General features: G+C 36.7%; 1 protein-coding gene across 1 annotated transcript in view; it reads right to left on the bottom strand.

Moving 5' to 3' along the window:
• Nucleotides 1-16,916, bottom strand: part of LOC150087220 (mitochondrial-processing peptidase subunit alpha) — a 147,891-nt gene that overhangs the window by 13,479 nt on the left and 117,496 nt on the right. The window contains exon 11 of the mRNA XM_090371085.1: nt 9,425-9,487. Coding sequence (XP_090227211.1) covers nt 9,425-9,487 — 63 coding nt within the window. The remainder of the gene's footprint in view (nt 1-9,424; nt 9,488-16,916) is intronic.

The raw sequence follows: 16,916 nt of genomic DNA, 5'->3' as shown, positions 1-16,916 counted from the left end.
GGAAGTGCTTAATAGCGTAGATCAAAGTGTTAAAAAAAAAAAAAAAAAAAAAAACGCTTTAAAATTTGGTATCCCTGCCAGTAGTGTCTCAACCATTCTGAAAAATCATTTTCAATTCTCAAACTGTTTACGTGCCCACCAAATACGGAAACGTCAGGGAATGACCACCGCATATCCCCAGAGCAATATGGCCTTAGTTGCTAATGCTCCTAAAAACCAAAACAACAACAACAACAAATTGTTTGAGGAAATGGGACCCAGTTGGAAGTGTGCAAAATTATGCCTGTTTGAAGATGTAGATGAAGCCAATTTCAAGTGGGTGAAGCTGATTTTAAACCAAAACATGCAGATATAATGGCCATTAATAAAAGGAAAGGGTATGGAGTATGTATCTTTTCTGAGGCATAAAACACTCCAAGCCAGTTCTGGTTGGCTGGACAAATTTAAAAAGCACCGTGGCTTACACGAAAAAGTTTTCTACTGAAAGTGGAGATGTAATCAAAGACTATACCCGTTGGAAAGAAACAGTTTTGAAAAAAATTATGAAGGACTACGGGCCCAAAGACATATTCAACATTGATGAAACAGGTCTATTATTTAAATGTTTGCTGAACAATACACTGACTTTCGAAGGTGATAAATGTTAAGTGGTAAAAACAGTAAGGAGAGAATTACAGTCTTGGTTGGAACATGGCTAATAATGAAAAACTGAAGCTTTTGGTAATAGGCAAAAGTAAACAACCCGATGTTTCAAAGGAGAAAAATCGTTAGAGTTAGCCTCCACAACTACAACAAAAAATCTTGGATGACAAGTGAAATTTTTCAACAGTGGATGTTAAATTTCGACAGAAAGAAAACAGAAAACTTGTGTTGATTGCCGACAACTGCCCTACCAACCTTCACACAGTAATTTGGAAACTTACAAGTGTGAAGCTTGTTTTCCTCCCTCCAAATACCTTGTCTAAACTGCAGCCAATGGACCATTATCAAGAATTTGAAAATGCACTACTGAATGTGCATACTGAAAAAAATTATAGTGAGAATAGAAACAAATCAACCTATAGATTCTGTTATAGATTTGCAGATGTGCATATCATAGTTGGCGAAAGTGTGGAGCCAAGATGTGATGGAAACAACGATTAAGAATTGTTTTGTTAAAGCAGGTTTTGCTAAATGCCAATTAACAGTGATGAACTACAAGACATTGAGCAATCTTGGGAAGAACTCCAGTGGATAAATTATTCTTGACGAATTTTTAGGAGTTGATAATGATGTCATAGTAGCTGAATATCTGAGTGACTCCAACATTTTGGAGATTATTCAAAGAACAAGTGAAAATATCGGCAACGAGTTGAATGAAAATGAGGACAATAAGGGCAATATTAAACCATCCAAACATGAAATGTTGGCAGCATTTGAAACTTTGCGTCGAGGCCTTTGGTGTGAAGAAAATGTGCCAGAGTATTTAAACAAATGTGAACATTTTTATGAACGATGTACAGTAAAATCTAATGTACAACAAAAAATAACCAAATATTTTACAAAATAATTCTTAAAAGTGTGCTAATATATTGTGTGCATCAATGTAAGCAGTCATTTCTTAATATGTATGTATTAATAAATTAGTTGTTTTAAAATGTTAGAAAATTTCCCACTTATTTCTGATTTATTTCCCATCTTTTATTACAGGGTGTTCGGAAAGTCACTGTGCACTTTCCTAATCATATTTTGTTTTTATTTCAGATTTTGATCCCAATATGGTTTTAACAACTGAAGAATTTGCATGGCTCGTTGAACACGTATTCCGAGAAGGTGGTATATACACTGATGTGGTGCGACAGCGATTTGCTGACAAATTCCCAGATACACCTATTCCACATTGCAATACAGTTCGTAACCTTGTCGATAAGTTTCGGGAAACAGGAGCAGTGGATGATGTCAAACGCTGTGGAAGGCCAGAAAAGCTATCGGAGGAGAAACTGTTGGATATTTCTGACAGTATGCTGCAGAGTCCATCAAAATCATTACGAAAGTTAGCTCAGCAGCATGATATTGGTCTTGGAACTGCTCATAAAGCCATCAGAAAGAAATTAAAGCTCTTCCCATACAAAATAATGGCGGTACACGAACTGAAAGCAACTGATCATGAAAAACGAATACGCTATTGCAGATGGTTTAACTGATTTATGGTGCTACTGCCCACACATCTCACAGATCTACGCAGTTATTAAAGGAATGTTTTGGAGACCACATTATTTCGACAGACGTGTGGCCCCCACACTCACCAGATCTAAATCCACCAGACTTTTATCTATGGGGAGCAGCAAAATCTGCAGTGTATCGAGCTTGTCCGCGCACACTACATTGTTTATAATTGTCATTCATATTTACCTCCTGTATTCTATATTGAAACACATCTGTTAATAAATATATAGTATCGGTGTAAATACACCATAGTTAACCCATATATTTGAACTACGTATGTAGCGTAGAAGGCATCGTTTTAATTGTATCTCATAATGTGGTTGCCTTCACAACGAGATAGCTACTACTGCATTACTTCAAATAAATAACACTTCTCTAGTAGAGAAGACTAATGTTATTTATTTTCAGCGGTACCACCACCCAGACGATCGTTTCGAAGCTGTGTGGCTTCATCATCAGTGGGCAGGCAGGTACTCAGGTAATACAACAAGCCATCACATTTGCGAAGTTATATCCACATTATGAGAGATGCCAAAAGGGTGTGGTGGTAATGTATTTGGAAAATTAAATGCACAGGGCATAATCCTTATGGGTTTTAATAATTAACTATATAGTATAGGTGTAAATACACCATAGTTAACCCATATATTTAAACTACGTATGTAGTTCAAATATATGGGTTAATAAATATACAAGTGCACAGTGACTTTCCGAACACCCTGTATATTCCGAATGTTGAATTACAGTATTTTTCCTTGTTGAAAAGGTCATATTTCTGTATAATGAATTTTTCAAGTGAATGATTGATTTCGTTATATAGAAGTCCGACTGTATTATTAAATTATTATATTATTACAAATATTAAAAATATTATAACTGATTACCATATATCATTAATTCCAGGCCCATGCTGCAGATGGGTTCCCAAATATATTATGCTGATAAGTGCAGATGATGCAAAATGAAAAATTAACATAAATGTGGAAAAAATAAAATAAATGAATAACAAAAACATTAAATATTGATGATAATGCTTAATAATACATAACTAACTGGTATTCATCCAATCAGGTGCGAAGTTCCCAGGTGTGGCTCTATGTAAAATTATCTTGATATGAGGTGTCAAATACTGGTTGCCTCATTCCTGTTCATTCAGAACTTCGGTGATACCTTGGTTGGCAATCTGTTAGGAATAACAGCAGAGATGTGTTCCAGTCATTGCCAATCTTCTCAAAAGGGTCAAGATCTATCTTGCAGCCTCCTGCACATTATTTTTGATGCAACTCATGGATCCTTCATTCATCTGTGGTTCCCCAGCAAGCTTTATCAGCACCACTATATCCTACACACTGATCTCTTCAAATCTGGCATTATTGGCCATTACTGTGGTCACTTATGATTGTTTGTGCACTCCATCAGATCCTCTGCAATCAAAAACTTTGGATAGCAATGTAGATTTCTGAATAGTTAGTAACAGGAAATGTGAAATGTTTTCCCAACCAAGTTCCACAATTTTGTTACACATGATCGAAATAATATCATGAATCCCATTGAAACAACAACCCCTTGCAAGTGATCAAAGAAGAACCCTTTTTCCTGCAGTGTAGCACTCAAAGTTTGGAGTTCCTGGCAGTAGACTGTCTGTCATGGTTTTATTGGGCTGCAATAGTTCAAAGTAAATCATACCCAGAATATCCCATCAAAATTAGCATTAGCATTAGTAGAGGCATTTGATGCAAGAAAGCAAGCTTATGCAGCATCAGCCAAAAAAAAAAAAAAAAACCACTTCCACTTCACCCCTCTGTTCATTCAAAATACCTGTCCAGCTGAGCCTTAAACTTATTTAGGCTATCAACCTCCACCACAAGGGATGGAAGTCTGTTCCACCAACCAACCACCCGCTGGCTAAAGGCAAATTTCCGCACGTCTATCCTACATCTGTCTTTCCTCAATTTGAATTTATGCCCTCTCAGGTGATTTTTCTGAGCTAGAGGAAGAATCCCATCAGCATTGAGCATGCTTAAACCATTCAAGGCTTTATACACCTATATCAGATCACCTCGCTGGTGCCTAGTCTCCAGACACTGTAATTTGCAAAACTTAAGCCTTTCTTCGTAAGAGCACCCCTTTGTTCCATTCACTAATCTTGTTGCCCTTCTCTGTACTCGTTCCAGCAGCTCTACATCCTTCTTGAAATGAGGCCTCCAGACCTGTATACAGTACTCTAGGTGTGGCCTGACCATCGCCTTATACAATGGAATAATCACCTCCTTATCCCTGCTGGAAAAATTCCTGTATATCATTGACAATACTCCATGAGCTACTCTTGCAGCCCGTCTGCACTGCTCAGAGAACTTCATATCTGCCTGCACAACCACCCCCAAGTCCCTTTCATTCTCTACCACTATCAGTGTTGTACCACAGAGTTGATACGTTGCTCTGGGGCTGCTGTTTCCCATGTGTAGTACTTTACATTTGTCAATGTTAAACTTCATTTGCCACCTCTCAGCCCATCTGCTCAACCTTTCCAGATCCTGTTGCAGCAGCATAGTGTCAGTAGTGTCCTTGACAACCCTGCCAACCTTTGTATCGTCTGCAAACTTGGACATTAAGCCCGATATACCATCATCAATATCATTTATAAATACAGAAAACAATAATGGACCCAACACTGAGCCCTGAGGGACTCCACTAATAACATCAGTCCACGATGAGCAGTATCCATTGATTACCACTCTCTGTCTTCTCCCCCTCAACCACCCCTTTATCCATAGCAGCAATTTGCCTCCAATGTCACACTGCTCCAATTTGTGTAGCAGTCTTCCATGTGCAACAGTATCAAAAGCCTTTCTAAGATCCAAGTATATAATATCAAAGTTATTCCCTGCATCCAGTTCTTTTGTGACTGCATCATAGTATCCAATCAAGTTGGTCAGGCAAGACTTCCCCTTAACAAAACCATGCTGTGTCTGAGCTATAACTGAAGTCTTGTCTAAATGATCCTGCAGTGCTTCTTTAACCAGTGCCTCCATTAATTTTCCTGGAACAGAAGTTAAACTCACAGGTCTATAATTACTTGTGTCAGCCTTTGATCCTCCTTTGTGAATTGGGGTCACATTTGCACATTTCCAGTCTATGGGTACCTCCCCTGAGTCCAAGGAAGCTCTCATAATTATGGCTAAGGGTTTGCTTACTTCCTTTGCTGCCTCCTTTAATATAACTGGATAGATCCCATCCACCCCGGGTGCCTTTCTTGTGTTTATCTTCAACAGTTTCTCCTCCACTTTACTCCCAGTTATTTCAAGATTCTGTAGCTTACTGCTAGAGTTGAATACACCTCTGGCATTCCCCTCGCCGAATAACTCCTCATGTGTGAATGTCGATGCAAAATATTCATTTAGTTTGTTAGCTACCTGAGCAGGATCATCAACACTTGACCCATCAATATCAAGTGGACCAATCTGATTCATCCCCTTCCTTCTAGAGTTTACATAAGTAAAGAACTCTTTGCTGTTTTTCTTTGCATCCCTTGCCAAGGATTTCTCGTAATCTGCCTTCGCCTGCTGAACCTCCTTTGTAACTTGGTTGCATATCAACTTGTATCTATCATAGGCTTCTGTGTCATGTGTTAATTTGTATGTATCCCATGCATTTTTCTTCTCTGCCATATGCCTCATTAGTTCATCTGACATCCATTTTGGCCTAAACCTTGAACAATATTTCTTAGTTGGTATGTAAAGCCTAGTAGCTTCCAAGATAAGTTCTTTGAATGCTTCCCATTTTGAATTTGCTGTTGGTAACATCATCAGTTGGTCCCACTGTATAGAATTTAAATACTGTCTCAGTCCATCGTAGTCGCCTTTACGGAAGCAATAACCCTTCCCTTTACCCCTAATGGTAGTTACCTCTTTGAGTAAATCCCACTTCAGCACACTGTGATCACTGCCACCTAGTGGTTCATTTATCTGCAGATTCTTAATGCATGAAGAATCACTGCTGATAATCAAATCAAGAGTATTACTCCCTCTAGTTGCCTCCCGAACATGCTGATGTAGAAAACAATCATCCAATAAATCCACAAAAGCCCTGCTAGTGTGTGAGTAACCAGCCCCCAAAATCCAGTCAATATCTGGGAAATTAAAATCTCCCATTATAAGACACTCTGATTTACTGGCCCACTCTATTTCCCTGTACAGTTCCTTATTATACTCATCAGAGTCATTAGGCCTATAGCACACTCCTACTCTCAATTTTGATCTCCCAATGCTTATGTCACACCAAACTGACTCCACACTGCACTGTCCAGCGATGTCGACTGGCTTCACTTCCTTGGTTTTTATGTGTTTCTTAACTAATAGCATAACACCTCCCCCCTTCCTATCCTGTCTATCCTTTCTGTAGACGTTATACTCCCCAAATTGCAGTTCCGCATCCCTTATATCTGTGTGACACCACGTCTCTGATATCCCAACAATATCTGCCTTCGATGTTTTGAGCAATACCTCAAATTCATCAAATTTATTTACTAAACTCCTAGCATTGGTGTACACGCAAGTATACCTGCACCTGTTTCTATTCTTAGCTACCCTAACACAACCCATGTGTTTACTTGTACCGCAATGGCTCCCAGCAGTCTCTGAAATACCATGCATCTTGTTTTTCAGGCTTCTGCTCATTCTAATAGAAGCAGTGCAAGAATCTCTTTCACCTCTGCCAGTGGCTACTGTCAATCTATTGGTCTTTGTCTCCCCCCAAGCTAGCAGTTTTCCGACCCACCAACACTGCCTCGATAGCATCAGCAAATATTCTTGCACCCTTTCTATTTAAGTGTATCCCATCCCTGTAGAAGCAATCTCTCCTGTTAACAAGTACAGTCCAGGCTGAAAAAAATTCTACCCCTTGAGCCTTGCACAATCTTTCCAGGGCCGAATTGATCGACAAGGCTCTCATCATATACTCCCTCCTATCGGGTCTGGGCAGAATTGCAGACACTTTCAAATTCAACCCTAATTCTCGGCTTTTGTTCAACAGTGACCTGTACTTGTTAAGTAATTCTGCCGGTCTCCTACTCTTAATATTATTTGTGCCAACGTGTACAACTATATCACCTTTTGTGCCCTTAAAAGATGATATTCGCTCTACAACGTCATCAACCTTTGCCCCTGGCAGACATAGCCTGGTCCTGTTCCACCTATCTTTTTTACAAAGCATGTTCCCCGTTTCCCTGACAATAGAGTCACCAACAACTACTAGTTCCTTCGGGACCAGCGCATTCTGCCTTGGGGGTTGTCTCTGTGTCACGCGATGCCCAAGTGCAAGCTCTGGCGTTGATGTGGGCAGCTGAGAGCTTGATGGGCCCCTCAATTTAATTTCTTCGAGGGCATCCACCCTGTCCTTCAAGCTCTCATATAGGTCCATAAGAACGCCGAGTTGTTGCCTGATATCGATACACTCCTTGCATCGCGCACACACAAAGACATCCCCCTTGGCAGTATCATGTCCCTTACCCGATTGCTCTGCAAACATCAAGCAAACAGTGCATTTTATAAGGCTGTAAGTCAGAGGACAACTGCCCCCCTCAGTTCTGCTCTGAGCCACAGCACTTCCATTAGCTTGAGCCTTTTGCTTTGCTGCTCTGGTCTGAGTCATGATTCTATTAATTTATTAATTAATTATGTTATGTTTTTAATTATATTACGTTTGTAATCTAAGTCGTTATATGTATTTATTTAAACGTACAATTTAACTGCTAACGAAGTTCAACTAACGCTATCTAGTACGGTATATAACCTACGGTATATCTAGTACGGTATCACAATGCGGGAAAGTTACTAACGGTAGCGGTAGTTACGAACACGTGGAAACCCTTACCGATACTTTTACAAGGCCGAGTAAAGAATAATGGCAGTAGACTGTCTGTCATGGTTTTATTGGGCTGCAATAGTTCAAAGTAAATCATACCCAGAATATCCCATCAAAATTATTCAATTTGCATATCACAAAACTTTCCTTGGATAAATCTACCTTGTGACTGTGGTATAGTAGATTCATCAGAACTAGAGAATCTCTCCACTGTCAACAACACTTAATACAGTGATAAAGAACTAATAAATGCATTCAATCAGGGAATATTCAAAAATGGTACTTGAAGTTCACGAAAATGCAGACAAATGTTTACCCAATTTCTAAAGTTTTCTAATGATAATACACATGATTTCTGGCAGACAGTGACACTGCACAAGAAAAAGTTTATTATAAAATAAAAACTTACAAAATAACTGTAATTAAGAGACACTAAAATTATTTAAAATATACTAAATAAAAAAAAATACAGAATTATACCATTGATAGTGTCTACCAACATTAGCAATAGAACTAAACTTACTATCAACGACAATTGTGAAGCAATATTCATGTGCCTTAATAACTCTATATTTGAAGATACTATATACAAGCAAACCTGTGACTTAGCTATGGGTTCTTCTATCAGCTCCCATGTGCCCAACCTTGTCGTGGAGGCCTTTGAATCAGACAACTTCCCCAACAGATATACTTATAACATCTTCACTATACACCACACCTCCTAGACAGCAAAATGGCATTTTTGTTCTACCTTAATAGTAAATCGGAATTTTTAAGATTTGTCATTGAAACCAAGAAGAACTATATTTTCCGATTTCTACATGATAACAATGGTGGGATCACTTCTGGTAACATCTATCATAAATTCATGTGTGTGTGTGTGTGTGTGTGTGGGACAATAACAATTTATTGTTTACTGTATGTATTTTTCTTAAGATAAAGTCATAATATGCATAGCACAATTGTATGTATGTTATTTACAAAAATATTGTGCAAAATTTGTATATAATTTAATTTAATTTTACATTAAACGTTTAACGATTTTTCTTTATCTCTTGTGTATGTAATTGTATATTATTTACAAAAATATTGTTCAAAATCTGTATATATTTTAATTTAATTTTACATTAAACGTTTAACGATTTTTCTTTCTTTCTTTTTTTTCCCCCCCTCAGACTTCTTGTTAGCGGACACTTCTCTCTAATGGAGAAATTTTCGTTCCCCGTGGCTGTCCGTTAAAGGGAAGTTTGACTGTATTTACACTTCACTTTAAACAAAAAAAAGGAGGGCATGCAATAATAATAGGATCACTGCAGTTATTTTGTTTATTTTATATACAGTATTTAAAAAATATTACCTCTGCAACTCTTCCAGTCATGTTGGTAAACTCTTTTACTATCACATCAACTACTTCTCTCAACTAGAAAAAAAAAAAAAAAAAAAAAAATTAACGATAATTAATAACAGAATAATAAAATCTACTCAGATATGTTTGGTCAGTATAAAAAGGAACCACTCAATCAGCATATATAAATATAGAGGGATGTTTTTAAGACTATGTGAGGTGATGACTATATTCTGGTGGCAATCACCACAGTGCACAAAATTTTTGCTCAGCCAGTTCCAGCAATAGTGACTGCAGAAATACATTAAATGATGTTTGCTTTAAACAAAAATAGTGCCTATTATTTTCTTTATTTATTACTTTTTTCCTCCATTTCATTTATTATTATTTCATTATAATTATTTATTAGTAATAAATAATTATAATGAAATTAATGTCTACTTCAATTGAGATGCTGAAAATGGTGCCCTCTTCAGCTTTAATGACTTTCCTGAGTTCTTCCCTGCAAGGATTCATTCTGAATATATACATTTTTTCTGAAATTTCATAAGAGTTACCTCAATCTTTATCCATAGGATTACTTCTCTTCGAAACTCTCCAACTCCGAACTTTATTATGCATGGTTACCTATGGATAAAGGTTGAGGTAATTGTTATGAAATTTTTTAAAATCTGATTTAAAAATAGGACATATTGAGCCTTAGTTGCGCTTGGTTTTATAATAATTTTTTCTGAAAATAACTCCAGAAGAAAAAAAAAAAAAAAAAATCAGAAGTAGTGATGGGGGTACAGCCATAACACAACTTTTTGTCCTTTCACTGAATATATTTCTAAGTGTCTGCACTGATTGGAAGGCACCTCCGTAGCCAGGTGGGCAGGAGCAGCAGTGCGTAGCACACGCTTCTTGATTAGACTGGGGTTTGAGCCAGTGACCACCAAATACGGAGGATGCGGAAAGGTCAGGGAATGACCACCGCATATCCCCGGAGCAATATGGCCTTAGTTGCTAATGCTCCTTAAAACCAAATAACAACAACAACTGGTTGGGAGTATGTACTCTAGTTGAATCTTTTGGAAGAGCCCACAGAATCCGTCTTTATTTCCCCTAAGAAATAGTTGTAATATGAGAAGTAGCAATAAAGAGTGGTGCAATAAAAAGAACACAAAGTGAAGAAGTACAAAAATTGTTTTATTTTTATTCCAAGTAATTCCCACCTGACTGAATGCACTTATTACACCATCGAAATATATCTGAAAAGAGTCAGTGCAGGTATCCAAACAGGTGATATACAGTTCAGCAGTTACATTTTTCTTTTATGTCCTCAACATACTGAAATATCTTGCCTTTGAGGGCAGTTTTCTTATGAAAGAGGAAGACACCTACTGGTACTAGATCGGGAGGCCAGGGTGAATGGTTCAACTGTACAATGCCATGTTTTGTAAGAAACATCTTCAGGGCAGGTGTGAAATGGGCAGGGGCATTGTTGTGCAACAAGAACCAGTTGCCTTTCTCTCAAAATTGCAGCCTCACTCGAGAAATGTACTTCAATAGTCTTTGAAGCACTCTTTCTTCATCTTTGTTCCCCTAAGAAACTGTTGTAACGTAAGGTGTGGCAATACTGGCACAATAAAATTGGCCCTTCAGGTACAAATTCCTTATGAATCACATCCTGTGATTCATAATTGAAAAACATGCTCAGGATCGTCTTGAATCTGGACTTCTGTAAATGAAACTTTCTGGACTTTGGTGATGATTTTGATGTTCGCTGTATGCTGACACTTCGTCTCTAGGTCATGCTGAAACACCCAACACACCTCCAGTGACAATATGGTCGAGGAAATTAGGATTGGCTCGACATGTCTGGATGAAGTCTTTGCATGATTACACTCTCTGCTGCTTTTGATCATCCATGAGGCTGTGTAGCACAAATTTTGCACAGACCTTTCTTTTTCTTAAATTTGCATGCAGAATTTGATGAATTCTCCCCTTATTCATATATAACTCATCAGCCCTCATTCAAATGATGATCTCTTGTCACAATTTCCCAAACTTTTACAACTCTGTCCTCATTTCAAGTTGACTGATGCCTACTTCTTGAGTCACCACAAATATCCTCAAGTCCATCTCTTAATTGCTTCTACTATTCATTGGCACATTTATTCACATAAACTTTCACAATATGAACTTATTCACATTTCCAGACCTTGCCATCCTAGAAGTAGCCACAAGGTAACCCAAAATGGATTAAGAATACTCTAGAAAATTAAAAATTACACAAGTGAACATTTCATTACCATAATTTTTCAATAATTTTAAAGAAAAATTTGATATTTGTTCCCTGCTCCATTGCAAAATGGAACATTAATGCTAATAATGAAACTGGTTGTTACTTGCAACTTGTCAGCCTATCGGACAATCTCTTGACTTACAACAAACTACCGATGCCATCCTGAGGGTGCAAGGGTTGCACTGCACCTGGGCACCAATGTTCAAGGGGTGCCAGAAAACCTGAAACTTACATACATGCATGAAGAAAATTTTAAAGGGGATGCCAAATTGTGATTGGCACCCGGGTGCCACATACCCTAGGAACGCCCCTGATTATGTGTCTCACGACTTGTTAGTTTGTGTGTGTAATTTATGAATTCATAATTAATAAATAATATTAAGTCAGCCTAATAAACATTATACAAAGATATGCTGAAATGGGCAAATGTGTAAACAAAAATTTTTTTTTACTTGAACAGTGATGGTTTAGAGTCTAAACCATCACTGTTCAACCATCACAAACTCAAATTTCAGCATTTTTTCAAAATTAAAGCTTTTTATGTGCAACGTAAAACGACGTGAATTGTATCAATTTCCAAATCTGTTGAAACTCTACTAACTTTTTGTAATCATCTAGAAATGTTGCACAGAGATATGCAGGAAAGGTTCGTGGAGTAATGTTATTAGTGGAGTCTGTCAGCATTCAGTTCTAAGCCTCACTGTTTTCAATATTTATTAATGACACTGATAATGGAATATCAAGTTTAATGTCAAAGTTTGGCGATGATACAAAGGTTGACAGGCAGCTAATGATAGTAATTAAGGCATACTACAGCAAGCAACCTAGAAAAATTAGACAGAAAGGCTGAAAACTGATGTTTAACATTGATAAATGAAAGGCACTGCATTGGGATAGCAGTAATCCCAGAATAATATACCAATTGGGTATAAACATACTCAGGGCAGTATAGAATGAAAGAGACCTATGGGTAATTGTACAGCCTGATATGAAATTTTCTGAGAAGTGTAGAAAGGCTGCTTGGACAGTTCACAAGATACTGTCTATAACACAGGATTTTGCCAATGGTGACAAGAAGGTGATTATTCCATTATATAAGCTAATGGTTAGGCCACACTTTGAGTTTTGGTTTTTTTATGGCACATTAGCAGCTCAGGCTATAATACGCCACACTTTGAGTACTATATATAGGAAGGTCTGGAAGCCTCATTTTGAGAAGGATGTAGATCTTTTGGAATTAATTCAAGAGAAGAGCAACAAGATTAGTCAGAAGCACAAATGGGTGCACTTATCAAGAAAGATTTGAGTTCTTTAAAATTCAGAATTTGGAAAGACCTATGGGTAACTGTAGAGTCCAAAAAAGTTCTCTGAGCAGTGCAGGAAGGTTGTTATGACAGCCTTAGGCATCTGCGAGGAGACCTGATTGAAGTGTTTAAGGTTTTAAATGCACTGAATAAACTAAAAATTTGCTTTTGGCCAGAGAGTAATTCAATGTTGGAATACACTGCCATCTGCTGTTGTAAAAGTGGATAGTCTGAATAAATTTAAACAAAAATTAGACAAATTATTAAAAGGTATGGATATATGATGGTTGCAGGTTTTTTTTTGACTGATACTGGAGAAGCTTTCTTTCTTGCATTATTTTGCCACTACTAATACTAAAAACATTTTATTTGAAGAAAAATTTGTTTTAGAGTCTACAGCCACATCTAGCAGTGAAAATCATAATGTAATTGTGCATAAAATTATGCTATTAGAAACTTGATTACCTTTTTATAATAGACTACTTACTAATTTTATCCAGTCCCCCCCATGGCATATGCAAAACCTGTTTTGCTTATTTCACCTTATTTTTGACAGATAGGTTGGAGAAGATTTACCACTGCTGGACTAGCACACCAGACTGACTCATATCCTCCCCATCCTACCTACAAGACTTCTGAATGAACTTTCTGTCCCAGTGCACTTTAACAACCAATACTATTGCCCGTCAATTTTCTGAACTCTCCTGCATTGGAAGAGATGGTGATGTGATAGCTCAATGCTAGCTGACATGCCTTTAAATAAATAAGCCAGGAATTTATAATGGACCACGTGTATATACAGATTTCAGATTTTACAATACATAAAACCCATATTAGGGTCACCCGAGAACCATTTCATCTGCTCACGTGTAATATGTCCATAAATTGCAAATGTTCTCTGATCAAAAAAAACCAGAGTTTGCAATGTGTATGCTAATGTCCACTTTTGTTACCCTGGCCTCACAGCCAGCACTAATAATTAAAACCACAGATATTTAAAATCCTGACTGGATGTCACCAGAAGTTTGAGAGAGAGAGAGAGAGAGAGAGAGAGAGAGAGAGAGAGAGAGAGAGAGAGGTTTAAACCTGACAAGTCTAAGAAAACCCAGTTGCACAGTAACCTCAGAACTAATAAATAAGTGCTGAGGATTACTGTGAAAAGGATATGACAACAGCCCAACCCTCTGTCGATATCAACTGTTTTCAAGGACCATATGGCCTTTTAAAGGAACTGACCCTGTGATTTTGTTACACTCCCACTCCTAACATAAGAGTGGGAGCTAACATATGCTTAGCACAAAAAATGGACTTTAAGGATAAGATCTGTAATTGTAAAAATACTGACAAATAAATGGGATAAATAACATGTAGAGGTTAAAAAAAAAAAAAAAAAAAAGAAAGAAATCTTATGAATTAATAAATTACTAATAATTAAAATTTAATTTAGTCTACTGTAGATTCAAAGCCGTGACTGGTGACCAGATTATCAGATGGTTAAGTACAACTCAATAAAATAGTATGTGCTATAAATCTTATCAACAGGTCACAAAGTCTAATCATTCTACAATGGCCCAATCCTCTGCACGCATCTCCATTTTAGCGAATCTATTAGTGACTTTTGGCTTCCCACAAACAAGGCTCAGAGGAAATATAAATCAGGTCACATGAATTCCCATTCCCCATGATACCTAAAGTTCTTATGATGAAGCTTAATATTTTCTACAACACAGTTATAAAGTTTATCTTCACATATGAAATTAATGCTTTGTCTGATAATTAACTCCAGATCACAAAATCTCACCGTCAGTTCTTTTTGATGTGAAACATCCTTGAGGTACCGCTCGTAAATCCGATTGGTCACGAAAAATGCAGCGCGGAAGTGATGTTATCTGCAGCTTCTGCCAGTGCCGAATTATTGTAACTTGTATTGTTCCAACAATATAACATTGGCTAATATAAATTAGCGATAATATGGCCAATATAAAATTATATTAGCCATACTATTTATATTAGCCAATAGTCTAATTACCCAAATGGGTATTTTGATGTAATATTATCTTCTCTATCTTTTAGGCATCACCTGATTCAATTTCATTAAATTCTGGATCTGAATTCCAGAGAATTTCAGCTTTTGTAAACCAAATTCAGACAACAATGGCTGACTGGAATGAACCTCACCATCCACAGATTTTAAAATCAATTTTTGTGCTGCCATCTATTATACACTGTCTACAATTATTTAGATACACAGATAAGGGATGGCAGCACTTACTAACAGATTTATAATGTATTTTGAGGCATTATTTGAAATTTACTTTAAAATCTTTACAAACATATACAGGGCATCCTGAAATAAGTGCAGTAAATTGGAAGGTGTTCTATGAACCAAAATGAAAATATGTTATAATAAGGCAGTTCCAGAAATGTTCTGCTAACAAACTAGAACCATTCAAAAATTTTATTCACAACAAAAAGACAGCAGAGCTTTGTTTCAAAAGTGTTTTAAGCTTGGGACATGTTTTAAGGAAACTGGAGTTGAGAGTAAAAATGTGAACAACTAATTGTGCTTTATCATTCAACAACAAAACACCAACATTGTGTTTAATAACAGTGAATTGATCTTGTGCAACAGCATGACACCAGCCACTCTAAGCAAGCATTCATTTACACAGCACTGGCTTACATTCATACTATTTCTTTAGTGTCACAGTTGATTTGTAAGCCTGTGTTTCTGCTGTTACACTAACAATTATTGCCTCCTATCAGCAGAACAGCATGAGGATTCTTTTTTCTTGTAAAACTGCAGTTTTAGTTAATTTCTGTGTAAATAAAATTTCACTAACAGAGATTCATTATCTCATACATTACTTTTAAAATGAAGTTATATTATCCTACAGTTGTGGAAAAAATTTTCAGATGGCTCTAATTTGTTAACAAAATATTTCTGAACCCACTTTTGTATTACATTTATTCATTGTTTTGGTTCACTGAATGCACCCCCCAATTTGCTGCACATATTTCAGGAGCATCCTATATATACACACATACTCCTCAAGGGCTGACACACAAAAAACATATACATACATACTCTGCAAAAGATTAAAACCAAAACAGACTACTGCCAATGGCTTAATGTTTTATGTCACAAATGCTTTAAAACGAAAATATTTTTATGGTGATGCAATATGAATAAAAAATTAGTTAACAAACATGCAATGGTTATTACTGTATTTTATACACCATGAGCTTGTTCATGAAATAACAGATTAAAATATACCCTCAAACTTTACTTCAGTTCACTGAATGCACTCAAGGACACAATAATAGCATTAACTTTTCAAATATTAATATTTATGAAGATAACAATTTACTAAAAATTCATATTTACAGCAAATAGATAGACAGAGGTAAATTTCTTCATTCTTCTTCTTTAGTTTTGTTCTCATTATTCTCACACTGTTAAAAAATTTTTGGGTGCATTGTTTATTCAAAAATTAAATCATAAGCCTGAGATTTCCACTAGGCTATGGCCAAGCAAAAGAACAGACACATTGCATTATATGAGAAGTGGCAGTTCAGATATGCAATGTCAAAGAAAAGTGCCAGTTAAAGGCTATAGCACTGGCCAAAGATCATGGAATCCAGAGATTCAAGGCAAGCTAGTGATGGACAGGGACTTTTTCTTTTGATGAAGGATATTACCCTACTTGTCTCCAGTTAATGTATATTAAAATACAAGGTCACAATTCGATAACTCACAGTTAACATACATACTATAATGTGCCTTTTTGTGTTAATTCTAGAAACCACACATACTAAGTCGCATAATATGAAACCCATAGAAAATATGACAAAAAAAATATTTGTAGCTTTCACATTATAAAGCATGAAACAACATGAAGAACAGATAATA

Source organism: Mastigoproctus giganteus, chromosome 4, assembly GCF_048544385.1.
Source record: "Mastigoproctus giganteus isolate SK-2022 chromosome 4, ASM4854438v1, whole genome shotgun sequence".
Classification (NCBI taxonomy): Eukaryota; Metazoa; Arthropoda; class Arachnida; order Uropygi; family Thelyphonidae; genus Mastigoproctus; species Mastigoproctus giganteus.
This window is presented reverse-complemented; position numbering and strand designations above follow the sequence as displayed.